Raw genomic sequence first — 27,483 nt, 5'->3', positions numbered from 1 at the left:
CCCACCAATCACCAGCAGCCCCGCCTACAGCGCATAGCTCCGCCCACAACGCAAAGCACCGCCCGCCACGCGTAGCCCAGCACATCACACAGCTCCTACTCCCCTACTCCCCCTCCTGGTTGGCTGAGAAGTGGTGCCGCCGCTTCCGCTTCCGCTTTCCCCGCGCGCTGCTTCCGGCGGTCCTTTGCCGCACGCGTGTGTCTGCCGGTCCTAGTTCTGGTCCCCCCGCCCGGGCTCCCTGCCCGGCAGCGGCCAAGAGAGGTAGGAGCTCCGGCCCCGCCTGGCCCAGCTGCGGCTCGGCGAGGCCCTGGGCGAGGCGTGCAGCGATGAGATGGGCTCGTACCCGAAGGCGTTCACGGGCCGCGGTGCTGTTTCCCGTGGGGAGGCCGCTGGCTAAAGCGATAAATAACTGTGGGGGTGGTGACATGTTGCACAGGTGCTTCTTCAGCCTAGGGAAGAGAAGGCTCCAGGAACACCATAGGGCAGCCTCCCGGTACCGAAAGGGGGCCCATGGGAAAGCCGGGGAGGCGCCATTTATCAAGGAGTGCAGTGAGAGCAGTTTTAAGCTGAAAGAGGGGAGATTTAGAGTAGATGTGGGGAAGCCCTGGCCCAGGTTGCCCAGAGAAGTCATGGCTGCCCCCTCCCTGGAGGTGGTCAAGGCCTTGTTAGATGAGGCTTTTAGCTACCTGATTGAGTGGGGAGTGTCCCTGCCCATGGCAGAGTAGTTGTAACTGCATGACCTGTAAGGTCCCTTCTAACCCAAACCATTCTACGGTTCTAAATAGCATGCAAATGGTGATGTGAGAAATAAGGCAGTGATTGCTGATGGAAACATTGTATGGTTAACTGTATCTATTAAATGTACATACACATGCCCTAACAGCTTACATGAAGTTTTATCAAAGTATATCAACGTTTAAGGGCGGTATCCAAAAGTTTTCTTGGTGTTTGATTTGCAGCTTTCTCCTTGGTGACTGCAGCTGTTAATTTCAGCTTGTCCATGTAATAAAATGTCATAAAGGCCTGTTCAGGAAACTTACGGTTAAAGTTTATTAACTTACAGTTTATTAACTTATGGTTAATAACACTTTAGTCTAGTGAAATTGGGCAATAGTAAAAAGTGGCAGGGATGGACCATTGCTGCACTTTACTGTAGTAAAATGTTAAATACACTTGGATGTGCATTTCTGTTTTGTCAGTGACTGTAAAGTAGCTGTCTGAATTCTGTCTTGGTTTGGGAGTGGTTCACTCTTTGGCCTCTTCAGTGTTTGTAAGGAACAAGTGTAACAACTGCACGTTTAATATCTGCTTTTCATTTGTTCTGTAGGAGTTCAAGCATGGCATCCACGGAAGAAAACTTTCCTCGCGGGGGTATCCAGAAAAAACCCACAGAGGGGAAAAAACCCAACTTGAAATTAGAGCGGGACAATTTGTTTGATGTATGTTGTTTGCATGCTCTTGATGAACTCTTCCACTTTCAGAATGCGACCTGCAATCTCTCCCATTCCTTATTTCTATAGTAAACTATAGAAGGGACTTCCAGAAAGAAGTAACTGCTGACATCCACCTTTATTCCAAGATGCTGGTGTAGTGAGGCTGCTGGTAGTGGATATGGGCTGAGTTTGGTCTTTCTTTTCCTGTTAGTAGAGTGTGGTGCAGATTACTTGTGCCACTCTTTTCTGTTCCAAAGATTCAGAGTTTTGTTAATGATCAGCCTCAGCCCAAAGAGGTATTTTGTAAGACTTGCATGTAGATCTAGCAGTTACTAAGGTGTTGCTCTTTTTTTTTTTTTAATCCAGTCCTAGTATTTTCTTCCGATTTTATTCTTGCCAGCAAAGTTTTGCCTTAGTGCCAAGTTCATATCTTCATCTTTATCCACTTTTATTTTTTAACTCACTGCTTCAGGTTCACCATGAAGAACAATCCCAGAAAAGAAAAAGGAGCCAAAACGATCAAAGAAAGCAGAAAAAGTTCAAGACAGACAAAACAGCTGCTGCTAAAGACAATATTGTTAACATTGAACCACTCACAATTGAGGTTTGTGGATAAATGTTTGATTTCGTGTACACCTCTCTTCTGAGCCATGTAGAAGTGGTGTGTTCTTCTACACTAAACCTGTAAAATACATCAGTGATTTGGGACAGAAGTCTTTTTACCACCCTGTTGTCACTGACTTACCAAGATATCCACTGTATGCTATTCTTCCTGCTTTCCCAGGCCCTCTGTGAGGGGATGCTGCTCCTTGGTTGTATAAAAGAGGTCAGTGACTATGAGCTAGTCATCAGCTTGCCCAATGGACTTACAGGATTTGTGCCCGTCACACAGATCAGCGATGCCTACAGCAAAATGCTGACCAAGGAGGTGGCCCAAGGAGAACTCTTGGAGGTGAGACCTTGGAATGGGGCTGTGATTTGTGCCTGGGAGCTTGCAGTGTTAATAATACCTCAGAACCAACTCTCAGGTCTTGTTTAGGAGCCTGGTTTCTGGTGTCTTGCAGCTGACTTGAATTTGATCGCCTGCCCTAGCCTTGGCTAAATAATCCAGGAACTTCATAGACACCCTGTTGAATGCGAAGACATTTGTACTGCCTGTCTGCTGCTGAAGCTAAATACTGATCCCTGGCTGTCGCAGTGGTGGGAAGAAGTTAGGGAAGTGTTTGGAAGTTGATGTGGGGGCATGGGGATTAGCTCACTTCTTGCGATTTCATTGTGTGCTTCTGCATGCAGTGTGCTGCTATGTAGTGCTAGCATAGACTGACCATGGTTTGGAACTGTTTTTTCCAAGCAAACTTTAACTTACTGATAGTGATGATTGCTAGAAAGAAAGAGGATGAAGTAATCTGTTATCCTGTCTCTCTGGGTTCAGGGCTTCATAAGTTGTTCTAAGGTGGTATGGAACGTGGCATCTGGCAGATGTGCTGGCCTTTTGGTGATAGTGGTTTTCCCTGCTAAAGAGGGAGGTGAGGATAGGGTCACTGTTGGCTCTGCAGGTGTGTTTTCTCAGCCACAGCCTCCTGACAGTAGCCCACATGGCATTCCTTTTTAAGCAAAGCCTACTAGATTTGATAACATCATCCCTGCTTCTGTATTGCGATCCTGGTGTTTGTGGTGTTTCCCGTCTTTTGTTGTTGTGTTGACAGAGGAACAGGGCTATCCTATGGGATTTCTGTTTCAAAAGCTACTTTGGTAACAAATTATGGCCTTTTTGTATCATTTAACATCTTAAAATCTGTATTTTTCTTTCTTGATCATCTTGCTGGGCAGGACTTGCATTCGCTCGCGGACATGTATTCTCCAGGGACACTGGTCAGGTGCATTGTAACCAGTGTTGAGAAAAATGCTGATGGACGTCGAAGTATCAAATTATCAATTGACCCCAAGAAGGTCAATAAGGGTCTGAATACTTCAGCACTCGCATCGGGCATGGTACGTATTCTGGGTCTGTCCCAGTCTCTAAGCTTTGGAGGTGCTTCTTCCATGGTGTGTTGGGTAACATTTTGGTTGACCTTGCATGGGATCAGAGAAGGATGTGGAGCTGCTTCCACCATGGAAGAGACCTGGGAGTAGAGGTCAGTCTTGAGTCTTGGTTCTAGGTCATCACTCATGAAATCTATTCACAGAATCACAGAATCACAAGGTTGGAAAGGACCCATTGGATCATCGAGTCCAACCATTCCTAACACTCCCTAAACCATGTCCCTAAGCACTTCATCCACCCGTTCCTTAAACACCTCCAGGGAAGGCGACTCGACCACCTCCCTGGGCAGCCTGTTCCAGTACCCAATGACTCTTACTGTGAAGAATTTTTTTCTGATATCCAACCTGAACCTCCCCTGACGGAGCTTCAGGCCATTCACTTGTTTCCATATGGACAAGTTATGTAATGACTTATTTCTGAGTAGTTTTCATAGTTATTTGTGCAGAGAATAATATTTAACCTGCTTTACAGAGGTGCTTAATTGTTTAGGTTTTGTGTTTCTGGCTGTATGGTTGCAGGCAAGTGCCTGAAATTACAACACCTGCTGGTTTTGAGCATCCCAATTTTTTTCCTTGTTAGTCTGTGAAATCCATACGTGCATAGTTGGATAAGGTAGGGTTGAGACCCCACTGCCCCATGAGCTCTGTAATAAGAAAAAATGTAGTGTTCTTTCTGCTGCTCTGGAGAACTCTGCACTCTGTCCTGATGAAAAAAGTGACTGTTTGGCCGGGGAATCACTTAGCAGATGTGCACTTTTTGAAGACCCATCTATTTCACTTCATTACTGAATTGCAGCACTTCCCTCCCAACAGCTGCTCTCTGGCTTTGTCTCCAGTGTGGAAGACCATGGCTACCTCATTGATATCGGAGTCAATGGAACTCATGCTTTCCTGCCTCATCAGAAAGCCCAAAATTACATCAAAGCTATCAATAGAGGTAAGTAGAAGTGCAGGAGGAGCTGCTGGGGTTCAGGTGGGGTGGAGGATGACAGAAATTAAAGATTGTCATATCTGTGGTGTTAGTGAGCCTCAGTGAGATTGGATCAAAGTGGAATCTTTGTGAGTTGCTGAAAACAGTGGTTTTGTTGACTGGTCTGCAACCAGCCATTGGGTTTCAGCCTGTTTTCTGACAGACTGTGTTACTGTTCCAAGCCCATCCATCCCTGCTGGCAGTAAACCTCACTTAGTCTAGGAGGAGTTGTGGCTTCTTAAAATAGAGGCAAGTAAGAAAAAACTTTGGAAGTGGGGACCTTGAGTGTTCCTGGTGGATATATTATGCTGTGATTTTTCTTTATAGGATCTGACTTGAAAATAGGCCAGAACCTCAGCTGTGTCATTGTGGAGGTAAAGAATGAGGGAAGAGTAGTTTGTTTGTCTATTGATCGATCAGAGGTTGCCGCATCTCTTGCAACAGAGCAACAGAACTGGACGCTGTCCAATTTATTGCCAGGGCTGGTGGTGAAAGCTCGAGTGCAGAAGGTAAGCTCTGGTTTGGGTTTGCTTTTTGGTTTGGTAGTTTGGGTTTTGGTTTTCTTGAGACTTGTTGAAGATAGGGAGACAGGTAAAGTAGATGGAAGCGTGCATCCTGGAAAATTTTGTGCTTGGGCTCAGTTATTTTACAATGGTAAACATTTACCTGCTAGACAGTCCCTCCACTTCGTTCATCTAAGGTCTGATCTGCATCCTGATTGTGATGCCATGAGTATAAAGGCTTCTGCTTGGAGGTGGTGCTGGAGCTTGAAGCAGAACAGGATCTGTTTCGTGCTTCTCTGGCCTTTGCCTGGGAAAAGTATTCCACAGGTTAGAAGTAGTATTTAGAGTAAGCGCAGTATTATCTAAAAAACTAAAGGATTGTTTTTGCAAAACAACGTAGAAAGCAGAATTGTTACCAGATTTCTCATCTCTTGTGATGTGCTTGTTGATTAGCACTGACAGTGCCTTATTGTGAAATGCATGAATTGCTCTTTGATTCTGAGCTGGATGAAAACTAAGCACAAATTTTTTTGGCATCTTTTCCTTCCCTTTCTAGGTGGCCCCAGTGGGGATCAAACTGAACTTTCTGTCTTCATTCACTGGCATTGTGGATTTCATACACACAGACCCAGAGAAATCCATGAACTATTCTCCGGATCAAGTGGTAAGGAGGGTGAAGGATGGCTGGAATTGGTGTCCTGCTTACATCATCTCTTCTCCCACATTTCAGTGGAATAATCTTTGAAATCTTACTGATGAAAGCTGTCTTTGTCATATTTTATCTCAATTACTGTCATGGCTGCTTTAGAACTCTAAAGAGCAAAGCCATTCCCAGGGTACTGGAAGACTAATTTGGGAAGAATGAGAGACTTTCAAGTAATGGAAAATTTCTTGTGAGGTCATGTACCAGACTACCCCATAAACAACAGACAAAAGTGAAAGTTGCTCATCTCTAGAGCTGTTAGAACTGAAGTAATGTCTTAGTAGCAATGTTGGGAAGTGCCTGTACGTTGGCAAAGGGTTCATGTACTAAGCGTGCTGTCTGAAAACATAAGCAATATGCCTTTCTCCTCTTTTGTTTACAAACTTGAGTTTAGCAAGCATATTATCTTCTCCCAGGTGAAAGCTTGCATCCTCTCTATCCACCCCACCTCCAAGGTGGTGCGGCTGACTCTGCGGCAGTCCTTCCTCCACCCTGGGGGATCACCAAACCAGCTCTCCAGTGATCGCATGGGAGCAGTGGTGGAGGAGGCGACAGTGAAAGCTTTCTACAAGAAGTTTGGTGCGATCTTTGAGCTTGATGATGGCAGTCTTGCATTTGCACGGGTAAGTACCAGGAAGTGAGGGGAGTTTTCTGTAGCTGTCTCTGCCTTCTGTGGAAGGAGGCTAGGAGGATGTTTTATTTTCTACCTTTATGTTCTTTGTGAAACGAATACTGCAAAATCTGGACAGTGTGAAAAATGTTTTCCAAATCATACCTCCCCTTGTTCAGGTTGGAATGTAAGAGGGTTCTTGAGGAAGAACTGGTGAGACCTGCTTCACAGAGCGAATATATCAGAAGAGCAATTCGGTCAGATGCTACTTCTTCAACCCAAAGTCTATATCAGTGCTTCCATTTCCCAAACACTGAATTGTAATTTTTTTTTTTTCTAGTTGAAACATCTTTCAAAAACCAGAAAATCTTTGAAACCTGGGGCATTTAAGACAGGGTGCAAGCATAAATGCCGGATCATTGACTACAGCCTGATGGATGAGATGTCTATCGTATCTCTGAAGCAGTAAGTTTCATAGAGTCTTCCAAAAAATTGTTTAAAGGATTAGAAGGGTTTGCTCAAGCATGGGAGTTACTACCTTCCTTTGCTCAACTGGAACTTGCCACTTAAGGTTTTTAGTTTGTATCTGTTGGCTCGCGTCAGCTTGTCTGCATATCCTGCCCATACTACAGGAAGTTAGGATGCCATCAGTATAGTTGGTGGGCTGAGGGAGGCTGAATTACTTCTGCCGAGATAATGTCAGAAGACTGTGGCTGAACAGGAAATTAAACCTTGATCTTCTATCCTGTTTTCTTCTTCCCTCTTAGTATTTCCATCTCTGAGGCTTTAAGCAATGCAGATGATGGGTTCCCCTTTCATGGAGCCATGGCTGTGGCCATAGCAGTGTGGCTGTCACGTGGGGTGCAGCCTGGTGAACCTCCCTGAACTTTGTCCAGAGAGCTGTTTTGGGAGGCGGGTCAGCTGGAGTAAAACATAAGAGCTCTGGAGTTGAAGAGCAGTGAGTTTTGTGGGGGATAATGGGGTCAAAGCAAAGAGGAGATTGTTTCCTTCAAGTCGAATGATGTGTCATCTCTTGCTGTGTCTCTTTCCTAGTCAGATCATTGAAGCACGGTTTCTGCAATACCAAGATATCCATGTCGGGGATGTGGTACAGGTGAGCTTCTGAAGGACTGACACAGTACTTTGTGGCACTTTATGCTTGGAGCAATGATCTAACTAACATACACTTCCTCTGCCTAATGTGTATATTCCACTTCTGATCCTGACTAGTGATGGAGGAAAATGAGGAGTAAAACCTCTTCTTGCAGAACTTGATTGATGGGATGTGATACTTTTCTTTCCCCATTTTCTTCAGGTTTTCGTTCATGGTGCTGCTAAGGCAATCAAATTTTAGCCACTGTCAGTTTTTTATTTATAGCTGTGAATATGTTGTTAGAAAGGCTTGAGTGAAAGAAATGAAAACTTGCCTTGCACTCAGTGTAAAAAAGTTTGTGTGTCTACCATCACAGTCAGTTCACAGGCAGAAAGTTACTCAGTTAGGATCATTCTTAAGTCGGAGTACTGGATATGGCTCTGGAAACTATTCGGGTTTGCCAGAGTCAGTTTTGCGAGAGTAGCCTATGCTTAAGGAAAAGAGGCTGTAAACAACCTTATGGAATGTATGAAAGTTCATGGGCCAAATTCATTGGGTGGGGTGGAGTAAGATTTTTTTTTTTTTTGGATGGTGATTAGATGTGCTGATGCAGTGTCTTGGCTGTTTCCTACCTGTATACGATCTGCTTTTCATGTCAAATTTACTCATCCTTTTCCCTGTTTTGGGTTCTAGGGCAAAGTGTTTTCTCTGAAACCCATTGGGATGCAGGTGAAAGTGGCTGATAGGATTAAAGGGCTTGTGCCATCCCTGCATCTCTCTGATGTGATCCTGAAGCAGCCTGAGAAGAAGTTCAGCATAGGAGATGAACTCAAGTGTCGGGTGAGAGCTGCCAGACAGTCTTCAGCTGCTCTGCACTCTTTTGTTCTGAGTATTTAGAAGCTGGATTGGTCTGATAACAGTAAATGTTATCAGGTTTTTGAACCTTTTTATACTCCATTCTTGTAGGTGCTAGAGTGCAATCCTGCAGGAAAGAAGCTGATCCTTACTCTAAAGAAAAATCTTGTCCAATCAAAGCTTCCAGTCCTCTCCTGTTATGAAGATGCAAAACCAGGTCTGATCACGCATGGCTTTGTGGTGTGTGCCAGGGAGTTTGGTTGCATTGTGAAGTTCTACAATGATGTCAAGGGTCTAGTACCAAAGAATGAGCTGAGTTCAGAACCTGTATCTTGTCCGGATAAAGTCTTCCATGAAGGCCAGGTAATTAATATACCTATGCCGTGTTTTGTGTTTGAATGCAGAAGAGAAATCTGTGTTTGAGTTGTCTCCAACATGAATTTTCCCCTGGAGGAACCAGCTACACCAAGAGAAGTTCATATCCCTATACTTAAAGTAATAGTTGTGTTCCACTTAAACAGATTAGGCTGTGAAAGGGACAGCTCTTAGAGTATTTCACAGAACTGTCTTTATTTCTAGGCTCCCTTTGTTCTGGTGTGCAGGAAACACCGTGGTGTGTGATATAGGGATGATGCTTGGGTGAGTTAGAGACATCTTAGTAGAAGTTTGGGGTTCTAGGCTACAATTTCTTCTGAGGAAGTTAAAACTCTTTACCTAAAGAATCTGAGGGATCAGGTTGTCTGAAGGTTCTGGTTCTTGTTTTTGTTTCCAATCCTGTGCATTTTAAACCAGGAACTTTGGAGACCACGCTGTTCACTAAGTTCTGGTCTTCGTTGTGAGCAAGCTTATAGAGATCTCAGCCCTCTTCATTATTCTGATGGTTTTTTTTGTCTTTAACCCTTCTGTTGTTGGCTGTCTAAGGAGAAGAGTAATTTTCTATCAAGATTTCTGACTGCAAATCTGGAGATGTGAAGTTTATTCTGTCCTTAGGTGTGAAAGAGAAGTGTAGTGTGTATGCATTACCCTGTCTCGTTTTGTAGGTGGTGCCACACTGGGAGGGGGTGTCAGCTGAATTGAACTTTTGTTTTATCTTCTTTTGCTGCAGGTTGTTAAAGTAATGGTCTTAAAATGTGAGCCCCAGCAACAAAGACTCTTGTTGACCTTCAGGTTACTGAACAATCCTACCCTGGATGACAAAAAGGAATGTAATCCAAAGAAGAAACAGGAAGTGAAATATCAAATAGGAGAGGTATTGAATTCAATGGCTGCTCCCTTTTTTGCCCTTTCCTACTTGTTTTCCACACAACGTGGTGTCACTTTGAACTACTTTGGTTCAAGAAAAGCTGTTGATGATGAGGAACTAGCATTAAATGTGCATTTCTTATTGTGTTGTTCGTCTCCTGGATCAAAACCAGAGTCTCTGTTGTCAAGTCAGGATGAAGGAGACTTGGGATGGTCCTTTTGGAGGTACCAATTAGTCCTCCTACTCCTAGGTGGAGTTCTTTCTTCTGGATGCTGCTGATTTTCTCACTCCAAATGCAGCTGCTTTTGCTCCCTGGAAAAAGACAGCTTCAGAGCAATGTTTTGAAATGCTTCCCTGTTGTCTTTGGAATGAACATAGTTTCCAGCACCCTGCAGATATTGCTAATGCAGGAACAATGCAGTTCTAATCTTGTATAAATTATTCCCTTTCCCCATCAAATAAAAAGTCACAACCAACGGGATGTTTCTAGCTCTTGATTCCTTCAGAAGCTGAGAAATAACATTTTCTATTTTACTGTCAACATTGGCGTGCTATTTAGGCTCAGCCCTGCTCATGTGAGAATTCTCTCATACATAGCTGGGAGGCCATGTCAGAGCCCCTGCAGCACAGCATTCTGTACCCTGTGCATCAAAAGGGATGACTTCAAATACACTTCGCATTTTATATCCCTGCATTTGTTTTCTTTTCAGATGGTTGACGTGAAAGTCTTGAAGAAGAAAGATAATGTGCTAGAGGTTTCTATCTTAGAAGATGAAGGTGACGTGACAGCCTTGATTCCCACAGTACACCTTTCCGACTTTGTTGCTAACTGCAAGCTCCTGTGGCATTGCCTTCAAGAAGGGGATGTCCTGCCCAGAGTTATGTGTCTAAGTGACAAGGGAGAGCATATTGTATCCTTTACCGCCTCAACCAGACAAGCAAAGCAGGGTGTGGGGGGTAAGGAGGTATCCTGGTTAGCGTGTTGAGATGGAAGTGCCTGTCAAGCTAGTGATGCTTAAGAGAGTCATAACTTGCTTGTGTTAAGTGAGTCTCATCTGCTGCTAGCATACTGTCAGAACCAGAACTTCATTGGGAATTGACTGATCTTCCAAACCAGCTTCTGGGCTGCTAATCTTATTACAACCTTAACAAAAATGTTGCTGGATTTTACCAAAAATTAGAACTGAAATGCTTTGGAGTTGACATTTCTGCTAGTGTGAAGCATGCATCTGTAAAGCTCAGCAGCTTAAAAGATATTGGTTGCTGAAGTCTAGTGTAGAGAGATCAAGACAGAAATTGGAATTGTAGGAATTTGAACTCCTCTGCTGTCTAACCTGCAAAAAGTGCTCTAGCCCAGTGGGTGGCACCAAGAGGTTTGCTTGGCATTGGGCTCCATTCATCTTTTCCCATTTTTCCTAACTGGTTGTTCAGATCTTGAGCAGAAAGTCTGCAGTGATTTCTGCTGTACAGGATGAGCAAGTTGTGAGATGTTTCTCTGAAATCCAGCCTGGGATGCTGTTGACTGGTTATGTGAGGAATGTGATGCCCTTTGGAGTGTTTGTGGAGTTCCCTTTCGGTGTGACAGGACTGGCACCCAAAGTGGTAAGCAATGCATTCACTCCAGTAAATAGCATGTGTGTAATCAGGCATACTTGAACCATGTCTTTTAGCAAAGGTAAACAAAAAGGAGGAAATAGTAGGGCTTGGGTCCTGCATTTACACAGCTTCCTCCAGTAGGGTAAAAGCTGCTTTTAGGCTTGTGTTTTAGTTGGCTCCCAAAATGAAATAAAGGACTTCATTCAAGTGAGCTTAAGCTTCAAACAAGGATTTGATGTGACTTCAGTAATTAACAGGTTGCCCAGGGAAGTTGTGGCTGCCCCATCCCTGCAGGTGTTCAAGGCCAGGTTGGATGGCCCTTGGGCAGCCTGATCTAGTGGGAGGTGTCCCTGCCTGTGGCAGGGGGTTGAAACTGCATGATCTTTAAGGTCCTTTCCGACCCAAACTATTCTGTGATTCTGTGAATTTTATCTGATGGCTTTTCGTTAGTCTTTGTTAATTTCTCTTATGCATTTTCATGAAGCCTTAACTCAAACCCTTCTGAACAGCACTGTGGGTGGTTGACAGTGAGCAGCTGTGCTGAGTAACCCTTGCCCTTTGTTTGCTTTGCACAGAGCATGAGCGACAAGTTTGTGACGGACACCAAGGACCACTTTGTGGTGGGACAGACTGTGATTGCAAAGGTGATGAGCATTGATGAGGAGAAGCAGCGTGTGCTCCTCAATCTGAAGGTGTCAGAGTGCAGCTCAGGCGATTCTGCTGCGGAGAGCTTAGCCTTGCTGAATCAATATTTCAAGGAGTTGAAAGAAATAAGGAGCTTGTTGAGAAGAAGAGGTAAAAGATTCAATGTATTCTGCTAAAGGGGATCATATGACAAAAAAGGGACTCCAGAGGAGCAAAAAGGGAAAAACGTTTTTGTTTAACTGAAAGAAAGCTCAGTTCAAACAAAGGCTTGGCTTCCAAGAGGAGTTCATTAGAAGAAAAGCATGTGTGCAGTGTCTGCTGTTGACAGGAAGGCTTTTTGGAACTATAGCTAGAAAAAACCAGCTGCTCTTCATTGAAGTCTGCTAGGCTTCTTATGTTGATTTCAGATTGAATTAGAGAATTAAAAATAAGGGGATAAATAGATGAATTGTGAGGTTCATATATCAAGAGAAAGGGAGATACAATTTTAGTAAAGTATGAGTTCCTTTGAGGGCCTGTGAGGTGAAAATAAGGAAGTCCAGGGTGAGACTGGATGTTGTGTGAACCAAAGCCTTTCTCCAGCCTTGGAGACACTTTTTTTTTCTTTTGGTGTGAATACTTGTAATAGCTTTATGAATCAATTTAAAAGTTAATCAGCGGAGGCATGTGGCCGTAGTTTCACTGTTAAATTATGCATTATGTTAAGAATTGTCTCTATCTGTTTAGTTTTAATCTGGAAGTGGTTATTTTTTAGTACTCTTGTAATTTAAGAGCTTTAGCCTTCAGACCTAATTTCTCTGGTCAGTAAACAGAAAAACTCCAAAGAGCTTACAGATATGTGGGGTGTTGGGCCAACCCATGAAGTATGTTTAATATGCCAACAGAGGTCTAGGCATACTGTTTTTCAGTTTGTTTTTGGGTGTATTTTGTTTGTTTTTTTTTTTTTTTTTTGTGGTGAAAGAATGACTCGTGGAAGTCCAGGAAGAATTTATTTCTGTATGCTTGAGTGAATTGCCACAAAACACTGGTGGAGCAAACCAGGCTGCCTAATGCCCAAACCTGAATTTCCCCAAATACCTGGGAAGAAGATGTTGATAAGCACTATGGGATGCTCTCGTTGGGTGCTAGCTGTTGTGAGCATTTAAGAGCTACTCCTGCTAATTACTTAGTTTAGGAAAAACAGCACTCGTTCCTGGATACTAGGGTGATAAGCACGTAGGAATCAGAATGGACATCATGTAATTCTTCCTTATACTCACAAATGATGGAAGGACAGAGGACAACTGAAAGTGGCTGGAGTCAGTGCATCAGTGTGTCTTGCTGTGATACTTGAAGGGCTGGGCAAGGTAGCTGTCAGATGGTGAAGCCATGATCTTTTTTTCCTCTGGTGTTTTCTGAGGAGTAGCACATCTGTTTAAAATGAATAATGCTTTTGGAGGGTTAGAGTAATAAATTTCCTTACTTGTCTATTATGCTGCAGGCAGCAAGGGTTCTTACTCCATTTAAGCAATCATGAGTAGCTTTACTCCTCAAAATAAAGAGGAGTCATTGACAAGAGTAACAATGTGTACATACTATTTGCTGGTAATTCATAATGGAGAAATTACCATTTCTACCATCATCTAACAATGCTTTTTTTACTATGACAGCAGAGGACACTAGCATTGCTTGTGACTGGCAGTTAAGAGCTGCTCCTACTAGTCTTCTGCTACAGAAATTCACACTTGAGCATGTACCAATCAAGTTGGTTTTGTTGATATTTGTTCATGAGGTAACTGGTTTCACAGAGGAGTTTTTCAATTGCCCTGAGCCTTAGTCAGGATCTGCTCAACTAGAACCTAGTACTGGTGCGAGGATGAGTTTGTACAAATAGATTTGCCTACTGGTATTAAAGGTTTGCTGAACGAGTCCTTCGGTAAAGGTTTTCTTATTTGCTCTTTTCCTTGTATTAGGAATACTGGATATATTACAGTTTATTTTTGTCAAATTCTATCTTCACCTTGTTAGATTTGTTCTACTTCCAGAAATGTTTAGTGTTTTGTTTCCTGTATTCGTGGAGTGACGTTTGTTTTGTGTTTTTAGTATTAATCGCTTTTAGTAATGGAATTAATAGTTTTTAGTATTAGTTTGCTTTCAGCTTTTTGTATATGCAATGCTGTGTGATGGTGTTTATGTAAGATTGGATCAGATCCTTAATTTCACAAAAGTCTTTCTACTTTGATTGACTCTTAGAACTTCTTTGTATTTCTACAGATTCAGGAGCCTAAACTCTGTTTTCTCTTAGGAAGCATGCTTTCTTGAGCAAATGTGAAAACTCTGTTTTGCGAAGAAACAGCATAGATAAAACTGATTTCTTACTTTTTCTTTCCTTTCTTTAGGGGAGTCCAGCATGGCCCGAGGCCTTTGTGAGTTGGTGCCTGGGAAGGAGCTGCAGCTGGTGCTGCAGGATGTGAAGGAAGATGGCTCAGCACTGTTCAGTGGCAACTGTGTCACAGGCTTGACTGTGACAGCCACTCGCTACCATTTGGGAGGTGAGGGTCTTTGTTTTGGCTACTTGCTTCAGTTTTCACTTTTGTGCATTGAAACTCCTGTCCTGAAATTAGTTCTGCTGGGGAACCAAGGTGGGAAGTGTTTATGGCCAGTATGTTTGAGGCCTTGAGCAACCTAATCCAGTGGGAAGTGTCCCTGCCCAAGGTGGAAGGGGTGGGACTTGATGATCTTTAAGGTTCCTTCCAACCCAAACCATTCTATTATTCTGAGTCTGATCAGACTAAGGGTGAGCTTGAGGAATAGTTTAGTTTCCTGATGTGTTGCCGACCCATTTGCATGATTCAGAAGTTATCGCTTAACCCTACCCATGCTTCTGTTACACCCTCTGTAAACTGGACCTACTCATGCCTCGTTTTTGGCTGGTGACCGGTCACCAATGGTGTTCCTCAGGGTCAATCCTGGTGCTGCTTCTGTTCAATATATTTATGCAGGAGTTGTCTGAACCATTAACAAGTTTGCTGATGATACCAGATTGGGATGTTCTCTTGGGGGACAAGATGCTTTGCAGAGGGATCTAGGTAGATTAGAGTGTTGGGCACTGATTAATGGGATGGAATTTTAACAAGTCCAAATGCCAGATTCCTCACCTGGGCCAAAGTAATGCTGGGCACACGTATAAACAGGGAGTTGGCTGGAGAGCAGCCCTGCAGAAAGGGATCTGGGGGTGCTGGGTGATAGTAGGCTCAGTAGAAGCCAGCAGTGCGCCCTGGCTGTCATGAGGGAAAACTGCATCCTGGAGTGCATCAAACACAGCAGAATGAGCTGGTCGAGAGAGGAGATTGTCCTGCTGTACTCAGCATTGATGTGGCCTCACCTGGATTGCTGTGTGCAGTGCTGGGCCCCACAATTTAAGAAGGTTGTGAAGGTCCTTGAACGTGTCCAGAGGAGGGCAGCACTGCTCCTGAGGGGGCTGGAAGGCACATCCTCTGAGGAATGGCTGAGGACTTTGGGCTTGTCTGGTTCGGGGTAAAGAAGGCTGAGGGATGACCTCATTGCTCTCTATGGTTTCCTGAGGAGGGGAGGTGGAGAGGGAGGTGCTGAGCTCTTCTCCCTGGTATCCAGTGATAGGACCTGTGAAATGGTTCAAACCTGTGTAAGGTGGGGTTAGAAGACATTAGAAATTATTTCTTTACTGAGAGGGTGGTCACACCCTGGAACGGGTTTCCTGGAGGGGTGGACAATGCCTGTCAGTGTTTGAGGAATTTGGACAATGCCCTTAATAACACACTTTAAGCCCTCAGCCATTGTAATACGCGCACATTGTAATAACACACTCAGCCCTGAACTGGTCAGGCAGTTGACAAGTTGATCATTGTTGATCCCTTCCAATTGAAATATTCTGTTCTATTCTGTGTTGGGCATCTTGTGAGGTCTAATTTGTGCTCTGAGGTCCTTGGTTGAAGCGTACTGTATGAAGACAAAACATTAGTACAAGCTCCAGCTTACTTGATTTTATTTCTTCTTACTTCGGAAATATGTTCCTTGGAGCATGCTCTGTCTGAAGTTGCTGTTAATTTTTCCTTTAAATCAATGTGACTTTTAAACAGGACTGCAATTTCAAAAATTAGAACAGAAAAGTGCGGTACTATGCAGAACCAAACAAGCACATGCTTACATAATGAATAAACCAATGAAACCAATATATACTGCTAACTTCAGCAGGAGTGATGTCCCAGTGCTTTTGCATTCAGAAGAGTTCCTTTATTTCCTCAGCAGTGGATAGACTGATGATGTTATTGTGCAAATGTTAGCATTATCTTTTTCAGAACCTTTATTGCCTTGAATTTGTGTTTAGTCAGCCTTGTCTATGTTATTTCAGAGTTGCTTCTTCATAAAATCAATTTAGTTCTTTCATAAAAGTATCAGACCCTTTTTCTGAATAAAAAAGATTTTCTTTTCCTCCTTGCCTTTAATGTTGGAGAAATCTGTTCTTTTCTTAAAGACTTGACTTATGCATGTGGCCACTAAGTTAATTTGATTACAGCAACATAGTTACAATGGCTAATTAAGCAGTCTTTATTACTATGATCTTCAGGAATTAAATTGAACTCTTCCTATATGTCACGTACCACTATCTCATAATTTTTCACTGCCATCAGGAGATAAATCTTGTTCTCATTTGCAGACAAAAGTATTGTTCCTGGTGAGAAAACCAAGGCGTTGGTTCTTCATGTGGATGCCCTCACATCCAAGGTGTATGTTTCTCTTCGGGAAGAAGTCTTAAAGCAAAGAGCCAAGCAAGTATGTTTTTAGATCTGTGTGTTTCTGTTTGTCTGTCAAACTGTAGTCAATTAATAAACTTGGGGTGGTTGTTTCCTCCTTTAGAACTATGGGTGGTAGAGTGGAGGGGGTCAAAATCTCAGCAGGGTAAGTCACTATCTTTCTTTCTGTGTAGCGGCTCACAGAGAACTCCCAGCACTCTGCCGTTGTGCAGCACATAGCAGAAGAGTTTGCCATTGTGTCATTGTTGGAAACAGGCCAGCTGGCAGCTATCCCCATAGCCTCTCATTTCAATGACACCTTCCGCTTTGACTCAGAAAAACTGAAGGTGGGACAGATGATCTCTGCAACCTTAAAAGTTGTGAAGATGAATGACCATGGAGTCTTATTGGCAGTACAAGGCCCAGCAAAGAAGAATGTTTTTGTAAGAGTCCGGAACGAATCTGAGACAGCATTGGAAGAGATGCTTACTGCTGTGAAACACTCACTTTCCCTGGGGGATATTGTTACTGGTACTGTTAAATCTGTCAAACCAACCCATGTCACGGTTGCTATTGATGACAAACTGACAGGTTCAATCCATGCATCCCGGATTCTGGATGATGTGCCCATAGGCTCTTTTCCAACATATACTCTGAAAGCTGGGCAGAAGGTGACTGCCCGAGTCATTGGAGGCAGAGATGTGAACACTCACAGGTAGGAAAACATGCTCATTATATTACTTCTTGGGGAAAGCGAGGGGTGAAACAGTTAATTAATTCAGATGATCCAGGCTCATCCCTCTGCCACAAGATCTTTGCTGGAGTAGTTGAGGCCTGAGGAAATCTGCTGTTATACCTGAGAATTACCTCTCTGTGTTGCAAGAAAAAACAATGTCTGAACTCTTAAGGTCCAGTGGAAGTCTTAAATGGAAGCACGATTTGCTAAATTTGCCAGAGTGTATTGGGTACCTAAATCGCCACTGAAGTAGTGCTATGAAGAACTGGAACTCAAAGGCTTTGATAGTTTTAGAACCTATTGTTTTGCCAGTGGAGAGACTGTGACTGGGGCCTGGGAAGGTGATGAGAAACTTCAGTCTTTTTCCTGTTCTGCAGGTACCTGCCCATCACCCATCCACACTTCACACGGTCTATTCCAGAGCTCAGCATTCGACCAAGGCAAGTGTTAGCCTCTGTGCTGTCTGCAGGTGCTTCACTGACCTCCTGTCCTTGTAGATTCTTTCCCTTCTTCCTCCCATTTGTGAAGAAGCTAACCATGAGCAAGGAGCTCCATATACATGCAGTGTGGCAAAGCCTCTTATTCTCTCTTTCACACTAACTTGGGTCTGGGAGCTGTGCTTTCCCAGCGTATGATTTCCTTTGAATGTCCTTTTGGCTTCAGGTTCTGCCAGTCTGGATTCTGGTATGCCCCTTCGCTACAAAAGGGATTCCCTCTTAAGCCGGTGGAGGAATTAATTCCCTGCAGAAAGGTGCAGCTGAGGAGTGGGTGAATACCACAGAGGCATTGTCACAGCAGTACTGGCTCCCTGTAATGTCTTAGGTTTCTGACTTCTGTCTTCCTCATTAGTACCAAAGCTGTCTTACTGATGTCCTCTTCCTTTGTTTACAAACAGCGAAATAGAAGGGGAAGTCACAGAGATGCTGAAGCTTAAAGAAGACAGCACTCTCAAGAAACTTGGACTATACAATGTTGGACAGACAGTCACCTGTTTTGTGAAAAAGGTGAGGTCAGAGTCCTCCTAAGAAGTGTACTGAGGGAGGCAGCAAGTGGGAGTGACCTCAGGGTCTTAGATCGGTCCTAAACATTGACAGTACTATGCTCTTCATTAACTGTGAGAGTGGCCCATGCAAAACGGTGTCTTACGGGGAGAGAAGGAGAAGGAATCACAGAATCACAGAATCACAAGGTTGGAAAGGACCCATTGGATCATCGAGTCCAACCATTCCTAACACTCCCTAAACCATGTCCCTAAGCACTTCATCCACCCGTTCCTTAAACACCTCCAGGGAAGGCGACTCGACCACCTCCCTGGACAGCCTGTAAGTCACGTTTTCTGTACTTGAGTCTAGCTGACTCAACCTCAATATGTCTGTTTGTTGCCAGCAGACACTTTCCACCCTGAATGCTAGTAAAAGGGCCTTTGAGAAATTGTCTGTGCCACCAGCACAAAGCACTGTTGGTCCCCTGTGTGCACTTGCCTGGAACCACAGCAGTATTATGCTTGTAGGAGTAGAAGCCAAATCACCATTTTTGCTTTTTGCAAGAGCCAAGGCGGTAGTATTTTTTTCTAGCCTTAAAATTAGCGAATCCATCAGGGAGAGGATTTTTTCCCAAGTTCTCATGCTGTCTTCTCTGGTTATTTGGTGTCTTCTCAGTATAACGTCCTCAAAAATTGGCTGGAGGTAGAAGTCACCCCTGACATTCGAGGAAGAGTTCCCCTTCTGCTGTTGTCTCTGAACACCAAGGTAAGAGATACAAATTACAAATAAGCTAAAAATTTTTTTTTCCATGCAGATGGCCGCATGTAATGACTGCGGGCACTTATGACATCCACGTGAACTCATAATCCAGTGCTCTGCCCTTTAGGCATCACTGCCCCTCACTGACAGGCAAGTATGATGCCTGTAGCTAGTGTGGCTCAGAATAGCAGAGGCGTTGAAGCAAGGCTCAGCTGTCAGTCAAGTGTACACATTGAAGATGTGTGTAGAAAGTGTAAACGTTCATAGAAGAAGCACCAGTCAGATGTGTGCAATGCTCCGTTTCTGGTAATAAGTGGAAATCTGTTTTTTCCTTTCAGGTCTTAAAACATCCAGAAAAGAGCTTCAAAAATGGCCAGGCTATATCAGCTACGGTGACTGGAACAGATGTCACAGAAACAAACCTCTGCTTGTCACTGACAGGTATTATGGAGCCTTAACAGCAGCACCCCACTGCGCATGATGCAGGTGGGCCTGCACTGACCCCTCAGGTGAAGGTGTTGCACTCCAGAGCCAAGCTGTACCTCCCTGTAGGACAGAATGAACCCTGGCACCCTGACCCAGGTGTAGCAGCATGCAAGGCAAGAGAGGTCAGACCCTTAGTCTAAGGAATCACTTTCCTGCTTTTTTCGTGTCCTTCTCTGAGCTCTTATGAAGGCTTTCACTTCTGATCTCAGACACGAGATGGTATAATATTTGTCAACATCTGTCAGTTATTCTGGATCCTGGATCTTGTGGCTATGCAAACAGGGGACCATCACAGCAAACATTGCTGTGAGCTGGGAGAGGGCATAGACTGCATCTTATGAAAAGTTGGTGGGTTTAATATGTGACTAGGCAACTAAAATCAGCTTCGCTGACTCATTACCCTTGTTGCTTTGATTACATATTTCTGGAGTATTATGAAGCCTTCTCCCTCCTTCGCTTTTTTCCAGGAGTTCAATCGCTGGCACAGGACACCATCACTGTAGGCATGGTGACAAAAGTGACTCCACACGCTGGTTTGACTGTTGCACTGCCAGGTGGAAAGACTGGCAAAGTCAGTGTTTTTCACCTCAGTGATATGTTCACGGAGAATCCTCTGAGTGATTTCAAACTTGGCAAGATTGTCAGGTCAGTAACTCTTTCCTGTTCCCTCAAGCTCTAAGACTTAGATATGTGCCGCTGTTGGTGACAGGGTTTTTACTGCCATAAGTTGATCCCAGACTGCTGTAGTTCTGTGGGCTGTTTGGCAAATCAGTTTTCTTTACATTTGTAATGCATAAATAATTGCATTTCCCTACTTCACAGACTTTTTGGGAGTGGTGGAGAGTGCAACAGGCCAAGTGATTCAGCTATAGCAATGTTTACATTTTTTGTACTAGCAATAGAGACTGAGTAAAGCAAGTAGATATGTTTCAAAAAGCCCTTTAGCTGATTTTTGTGAACTGTTGCATCATGCTGGTTTGTGTTAGTCAGCAAATGCTCTAAGGGACAGAGTAGTTTTTTTCCTATAGGGCTTCACTCTGTTAGTGAAAATATATGTTTTCTACCTATGGCTTTTTTTAACGGGTAAAGTGCTTTCTGTTTTCTCCCTTTGCTCTACCATGCAGGTGTTACATCCTCTCCAATGAGAACGGTAAAATCCAGTTATCTCTCCGGCAGTCCCGGTATGTGTCTTCCCTCCAGACTGTTGATCTCCTGCTCTTCAGTGCTTAGCTGCATTTAAACATTTTGATTAAATAGACTTAGTCCTACAAACCTCTTCAGACTGAGCCTATTGCTTTGTGTTCTGTGGAACAAAAATGCATAAACCATGTGGAACAAGGTGTCTTAGAAAGAAGTGGGAAAAACCTCAAATCAAGGCTGCACAGAATTCCAGACGGCATTTTACTCTGCTCATTTTCTTTGTGTCAGAGGAAGCCAGGCTGATGTGTTTCGTTAGGCTTTGTTTACAGCAGCCCATCTTTTCCCTAATGCTACATATAGCTTAGCAGAGATGCAGATAGTCTGTTAGTACGTTTGCACAAACTGAAGGACATCTCTGATCCAGTATGTTTACCAGAAAGTACTAGCTGGTTTTAATACTGATTTCTTTTTGTTGCTATCCAGAGCAGAATGTGGATTGTTCAGATGAGTGTTTTAACTTCTAACCTCTCTCTTCTTTTTAGGCTAAACCCAAAGAGCAACAGCAAAGTCGAGGATGTTGAAATAACATGTATTAACGATGTTAAAAAACACCAGCTTGTGAGAGGCTATGTCAAATCAGTAACTCCATCAGGTGTATTCTTTGGGTGAGTAGCATAAGAAAATTGTACTGGGAAATGAGGGGTCTTGGAGAAGTTACTTTGAATATATGATTCTGGAATCTTGTTTGGGGTTGATCTCTGGCATAATGCCATGTTGCAATATTAATTTCCTCCTGAGAATTAAGATGTCATTGCTGCTTTCTTGAGCCTGTGAAATTAAAGTAAGAAAAGTTTGGGTGATGCTATAAAGAACTGATGCTATAAAGATGGTGCCACAGATATAGTCACTGCATTTTTCTTTTGCATTCCCCTCCCATGGAATACTTATTTTTTGTTTTCCTCCTCTTCTCAGCTTGTCCACTTCTGTTCTGGGCCGAATCCTGTTCCAGAACGTTTCCCCTTACTTTGTACAGAAACACTCCTTATATGAAAAGTACCTGCCTGAAGGAAAGCTGCTCACTGCCAAGGTGCTTGGGTAGGTTCAGCGTTCCTTAAAAGGGACCATGCATTATTAGAAAGGAAATGGTGAAGGAGGAGAGGATGGAAAGAGGGAAGATAAAAGCTGGGATGATTTTAAAGAAGCGCATATCCTTGCAGTCATTTTAAATGTTCTGTTTTTTTGTTCTTTCCTGCTACTCCTGGCAATGCACCACAGTGTAAATGGAAAAGGAAAACATGTTGAGCTCTCTCTCCTGCCTGAGGACACTGGAATGCCAAGCATCTTGCCTGAATCCCTAGGCCTACCAAGATATGATGCAGAGGAAGAGAAAAAAGAGGCAGATGATCAGGAAAAGCTTAAGATGAAGACAAAACAGAAAAGAGGAAACTCTGAAAAGGAGAAGGTATGGATGTCACTGTGCAGGACATGCTGAAGGACTTGTTTGGCCCAAATACTTGACTAGGAAGATCCACTGGAATCAGGCTGAGGAATTATACAGAGTAGGAAAACCGGATTAAATTGCATTGGAGATGAGCAAAGATCAGAAACTACTCCATTAGGGTAGGAGTTAACTGAAACAGCAGTCCAGTTTCTTTGTGGCCCATCCTGTTGGTCTTGGCCCCATAAGCATGGTAAACATGGGTTTATTCTCTCTCTGTTATGTGAGTGGATAATGGGGGATGCTCTGTCACTGCACCACCCTCTCTCTGTTGTCAGACTCTTTACTTTGTGGTCAGAATTGCCTTTAAGATTCGTCCTGGTTTTTGCCCTCCACCATCCACTCATTTCCATTTCCCCTTGTTGCAGGAGGTGAAGCCAAAAAAAAGGAAGATCTGCCCAGCAGATGAAAATGACAGTGGAATTGAGGTATACTACCGGGAGGAGGAGGATGATGATGAGCAGGAGGAAGATGCAGCTAAAAAGAAATCTAAGGTGAGAAGTTTGGAGGAGAACCTGAGCCTGAAATTACTTTCCAACCCCATTGAGGTTTGCCAGTTTTACCTTGGATGACAATAAGTATCATTGCTGCAGATAGGAGTGACTCAGACTGGTGCTTGTGTCATCTGAAAATGGCTTGAGATGGATTGAGTTTAAATTACAGCAAAGGTGACCAGGGTTTAGTGGTTTTGCTGTTGGGTTGTTTGCAAGTGTGAGAAGTCAGTAGAACTGGCCAGAGGGAAGCCACAAGCGAAAATCAGTTGTCTGATCTCACAGAGAAAACTTCAAATTAAAATAAAGAGCATTCCTTGTCTTCATCCAAACAGATAAGGAAACTTGGTGAAGCTCCTAGGCTGCAGGTTTCCACGGCCTTCACCTGGGATGAGGACATGGATGCACTGAATATACCTGTGCTGAATCAGAAGGAAGAGAGCTCAGAGAGCGAGGAGGAGGATGATCCACAGTCAAAGGTATGGTGTACTAGTGTTGCCTACGCAAGAGATGGTGGCTGTAATATGATGTCTCTGTATTTGCACGTCTGTCTGCCCCACAGCAAAGCCTTTTAACCCAAAGGAACATCTCTTGACAGCTAATACAGAATTTCCTTGGCAGCTCCAACCACTGGAAATAGCAGCAGATGTCTCTGAAGCAGAGGCAAAAAGGCCCTATTTTGGCTGCATGAAAATAGGGCTTGTCATGTTGCCATGCTAAGAAAATAATTACTTAGGGTGAAACAGATATTTTCATGGAAGTAAAGCTTCTGTATTTGTCAGCTCCATTTTTTACTTTTCTGAACATTCTAAATTTACAGGAAAACTTTGAGATCAAAAACCTTTTCAAGTTATAGTCTTATTTAGAAAAACAGAAAGTTCTTCTTTTATGCTGTAATTTTTTTGGTAGAGTTTTCCAGTGTGAGCTGTTTAGCAAAATCAGAAACCATCTCATGAATTGCTTTCATATTTGCTTTTCAGGATTTCTTCTGCCCCTCAAAACTCACCCCTGTAGAGGCCATGTGTGGATGATGCTTTGTTGCCCAAGGTGTAGCTGCCTTGTGCAGAGATCTGTGGCACTGTCAGCTCCCAATTAATATCTAAGTCACCCTAGTGATCTGGCAACATACACCAGTCTTGCACAATTTCTTCCCTTGTATTCTGCATTTTACTGAGTGGGTGGTGGTGGTGAGCACTGGCTCAGAGGATAAAGGCAGGAGAATGAGAGGGAGGGGTGAAGTGTGAATCCTGCAGTTGAGGTGCAAGACTAGAAAAGTATTTGGTTCCTTGATGTGCTTCATTAAAAGAAAAGAGATTTCTTGGAGTTCTGGACTGCGTGTGAAGGGGTGGGGCGTGTGTATGACTTTCCTTCTCTCTTAAACAATTGACCTCATCTCTTCCTGTGAAAACTGCCTAGTCTAGGCACACTGGGATCTGGCTGGGCTTAGCTGGGCCTCCCTGTTCCCCCCAGTGAAGTGCGTGCTTTTCCCTAGTCCTCAGTTTGTGCTTTTTCAGCTAAAGAAACAAACAAAGAAGGAGAAGGAGATAGAGAAGCAGAAGAAGGAGAAAGAGCTCTGCAAATTAGAGGCAGCTCTGATGGACCCCAATCGACAGCCCCAGTCAGCAGATGACTTTGACCGTCTGGTCCTGAGCAGTCCCAACAGCTCCATCCTCTGGCTACAATACATGGCTTTCCACCTCCAGGCTACTGAGATTGAAAAGGCCAGAGCTGTGGCAGAGAGAGCACTTAAAACAATCTGCTTCAGGTAATGATATGGATCTTTTTTTCTTTGCCCCGAAGAATAAAGCATGGTGGTGTAGTTGTGGGAGAAGAGCACCTGCAGTGTCATCATGTGTGGAGTGGCAGAGTGTGTTTCAGTGAGCTCAAAAGGATTAAATGGTAACATTTGTCAGCTGGCCCTTTGAAGGTCTGGCCTGAGTCACCACAGGTAGCCTGTAGCTGACTTGCTGCAGCTTATGAGTGTGGTAACTCCCCGGGGTATCACTGAACATGCAGACACGCTTCTGAGCAGTCAGGGTTTGGAATAACATAATACTGTCAGTGGTATGAAACAAACAGTGAACTTCTGTCATAGGGCTGCATCCTTGTGTATTAAATCACCTCTACAGCATGATTTAAGTATACTATGTTTTCTTGAATCATTCTTGTGGTTTTTAATTACCAATAACAGTGATGAAAAGTTGTAGTGTGAAACAACTGCTGTGCTGTATTCTAAAAGTGGTGTTTCAGTGAGCAATATGCCCCCTTCCTTTGTCCTGGAGGCAGGCTACAAGTCAATGAGTCTTTGTAGGGTGGTTTGCAAACAGCTGATATAGGCTGGTGGAAGGCTAAATATTCTTGTTTGCATCTGCTTTAAGGGAAGAACAGGAGAAGCTAAATGTCTGGGTAGCCCTGCTGAACTTGGAGAACATGTATGGTACTGAGGAGACACTGATGAAGGTCTTTGAGAGAGCTGTTCAATACAATGAACCTCTGAAAGTCTTCCAGCATCTGTGTGACATCTATGCCAATTCTGAGAAGTACAAGGTAAGATAGTGCAAGCAGGTCCCATGCATGTATTCCATTCAGTCATGCCTTTAAACTACCAGTGCTGGCTGTATAAGCTTCCAGCTGTCAGACATTCATCTACCTTGTTCCTAACTGGGATTAGTAGTTATGATTGACAGTAAACAAGTAACTGTTAATACTTGCTTCTCTCTTATAAGTGTTTGGGCCAAGAGTAAGAGTTTTAAAGCTACAAGGCCTTATTATGAACCTGTTTGATCTAACCCGACTCTGCCCTTCCAGCAAGCAGAAGAATTGTACCACACAATGCTGAAGCGTTTCCGTCAGGAGAAATCTGTGTGGCTGAAATATGCCTCTTTCCTCCTGAAGCAAGGTCAGATCGACGCTACACACAGGCTTTTGGAGCGTGCTCTCAAGGCTTTGCCCACCAAAGAACGTAAGCACTCTTTCCCATCTGTAATGTGGACTATGTGTTGACAGGTCTCCCGTAGGTGGACTGCTCTCCAATATCCCTGCCTGTGACAATGTCTGTAATAAGTGAAAAGTGCAACTAGTTGGTGCTGAACGTGCTGCCCTTGACTCTTGAGGAAGGGAAAATTTCTGCCTGAGTATCAATGCTAAATTCTCCTGTAACAGAATCTGCTGTGATGCGCAAAAGCAAAGTACCCAAAGTAAAGATGACTTTGAGTCTTCTCTTCTAGAAAAGTTCTGTTGGTCTAGTCCCAGGTTTGTGGGGATGCTTGTGGGTGCTGCAAGATGCATTTTGAATATAAAAATAAACTGCTGTCTCCTGCAGAGAACTGAAATAAGTGAACAGCGGCCCTTCTCTCTTCCACTCTGATCTTGTCTTGGTCCAGAACCACTTTACAGCAGAGCCTTTTGTCTCTGGGTAGAGATGCTGCTGTCTCTGCTCTTTGTAAGAGATCTGCTCTGATACCCTAACACCTCATTTCTTGTTCCAGATGTGGATGTCATTTCAAGGTTTGCACAGCTTGAGTTCCGTTTTGGGGACCCAGACCATGCCAAGGCCCTCTTTGAGAGCACCCTCAGCAGCTATCCCAAGCGGACAGACATCTGGTCCATCTACATGGACATCATGATCAAACATGGCAGCCAGAAGGAAGTACGGTGAGTCACGCTACAGCAGGCTGGGAACGGGCTGAGTGCAGTGCCTGCAGCAACAACTGAAAAGAGCAGAGGTACCCTGCAACATGAGATTGCACAGGGCTTCCCAGGACAGAGCAAAAGAGAATTTTTATCACCTAGAGAGAGAAATCAGGCATGTGCGGAAGTGCTTATCCTTGGTAGAACTGAGGAGACTCCAAGGAGATCCATAGGGCAGAGAGGTACTGATTTGTGAGTAGCGGCCTGTGTGACAGAAGGTAAAGGACTTGCACTGAGGCTCATCAGTCCCTCTGGAGAGGGACTCATATCTGAAGAGTGAGATCAAGCCCTTATGTACCTTGTAACATAAGAATGAAGAAATTTCTTTTTTTTCTGAGAGTTGGCAAAAGGAAGTCCACCTTCCCGCACTAACGATCCAGCCACATACACTTAATGAACGTACGGTTAAGTACGGTGGCTGCTTAAGTTGACCAGCAGCCATTGAGTTCTGCAAGCAAATGTAAGGCTTCTGCTTTGAGGTTTTGGCCAGTTGTCAGGAATCTCTTTCTTCAAGCACCAACTGCAGGTTGAATGTCTCCCCTGACTTTCTGCTCTTTGTTCAGAGGCAGGATACAGGGCTAATACTGAGTGCTATCACCAACACACCGATCTGATCACTTTGGTTTCTTGCAGGGACATATTTGAAAGGGTCATACACCTGAGCTTGGCACCAAAGAAGATGAAATTCTTCTTTAAACGCTACCTGGATTATGAGAAGAAATTTGGTACAACAGAAACTGTCCTGGCTGTTAAAAGAGCAGCACTTGAGTATGTGGAGACCAAGAGTTCTCTTGCTGACACCTGAGTACAGTGCAAGTAAGAGCAGAGAGACTCAGCTCCTCATGCGATGTGAGAACTGAGAGGTGTGTGTGGAGTTCTGCCATGAGTGTCCATGGACAGGGAGTTTCTGGAGAGTTTGGTCTATAACCAAACTGGAAGCAACAAACAATCAAAGAAAAAGATTTGATAAATGATTGCAGCTTTGTCCAGATGTTGCATATATTCCTTGTCTGTTCATGACTGTGAAGACATGTTTTTAAATATAGACTGTTTTATAATCAATATAGCCATACTTGTACTACTTGCTGGGGAAATGGTGCAGTTAAGACCCACTATTTTTAAGTACAGCCATGTCTTATAAATTGATTTTTTTTTTTTTTTTTCTCTGTCAAGATGGCAGAGAAGTTTGCCTTTTGGCTGAATTAATGCTTCGGAAGATTTATCTCAAGTGCCTTTTGTGCTCCTAGAAATTGGC

The 27,483-nt window shown here is 43.7% G+C and overlaps 1 protein-coding gene across 1 annotated transcript; it reads left to right on the top strand.

Moving 5' to 3' along the window:
- Positions 1 to 151: 151 nt before the first annotated feature.
- On the top strand, positions 152 to 27,366 carry PDCD11 (programmed cell death 11). The gene is made up of 36 exons (XM_054071669.1): positions 152 to 261; positions 1,328 to 1,439; positions 1,906 to 2,037; positions 2,218 to 2,385; positions 3,264 to 3,425; positions 4,290 to 4,413; positions 4,774 to 4,955; positions 5,506 to 5,613; positions 6,069 to 6,275; positions 6,603 to 6,727; positions 7,316 to 7,376; positions 8,049 to 8,195; positions 8,322 to 8,573; positions 9,316 to 9,459; positions 10,164 to 10,364; positions 10,885 to 11,055; positions 11,625 to 11,844; positions 14,073 to 14,225; positions 16,370 to 16,485; positions 16,640 to 17,160; positions 17,559 to 17,621; positions 18,077 to 18,185; positions 18,840 to 18,929; positions 19,262 to 19,364; positions 19,877 to 20,054; positions 20,534 to 20,590; positions 21,092 to 21,214; positions 21,522 to 21,644; positions 21,825 to 22,011; positions 22,416 to 22,541; positions 22,874 to 23,017; positions 24,053 to 24,303; positions 24,917 to 25,085; positions 25,347 to 25,500; positions 26,027 to 26,192; positions 26,862 to 27,366. The coding sequence occupies exons 2-36, from the start codon at positions 1,338 to 1,340 to the stop codon at positions 27,031 to 27,033; spliced, it is 5,511 nt and encodes a 1,836-aa protein (XP_053927644.1). The 5' UTR covers positions 152 to 261; positions 1,328 to 1,337; the 3' UTR covers positions 27,034 to 27,366.
- Positions 27,367 to 27,483: the final 117 nt, after the last annotated feature.

The sequence above is a fragment of the Cuculus canorus genome, chromosome 7 (genome assembly GCF_017976375.1).
Source record: "Cuculus canorus isolate bCucCan1 chromosome 7, bCucCan1.pri, whole genome shotgun sequence".
NCBI classification, from domain to species: Eukaryota; Metazoa; Chordata; class Aves; order Cuculiformes; family Cuculidae; genus Cuculus; species Cuculus canorus.
The sequence above is the reverse complement of the archived record's forward strand: the minus strand, read 5'-3'. Positions and strand labels throughout refer to the sequence as shown.

Excerpts from the sequence above, each read along its gene's own strand:
- PDCD11 (XM_054071669.1), top strand. The coding sequence starts at position 1,338 with ATGGCATCCACGGAAGAAAACTTTCCTCGCGGGGGTATCCAGAAAAAA. Across the intron at positions 1,440-1,905 it reads AGCGGGACAATTTGTTTGAT|GTTCACCATGAAGAACAATC; the intron begins GTATGTTGTTTG and ends TCACTGCTTCAG. Across the intron at positions 4,956-5,505 it reads TGAAAGCTCGAGTGCAGAAG|GTGGCCCCAGTGGGGATCAA; the intron begins GTAAGCTCTGGT and ends TTCCCTTTCTAG.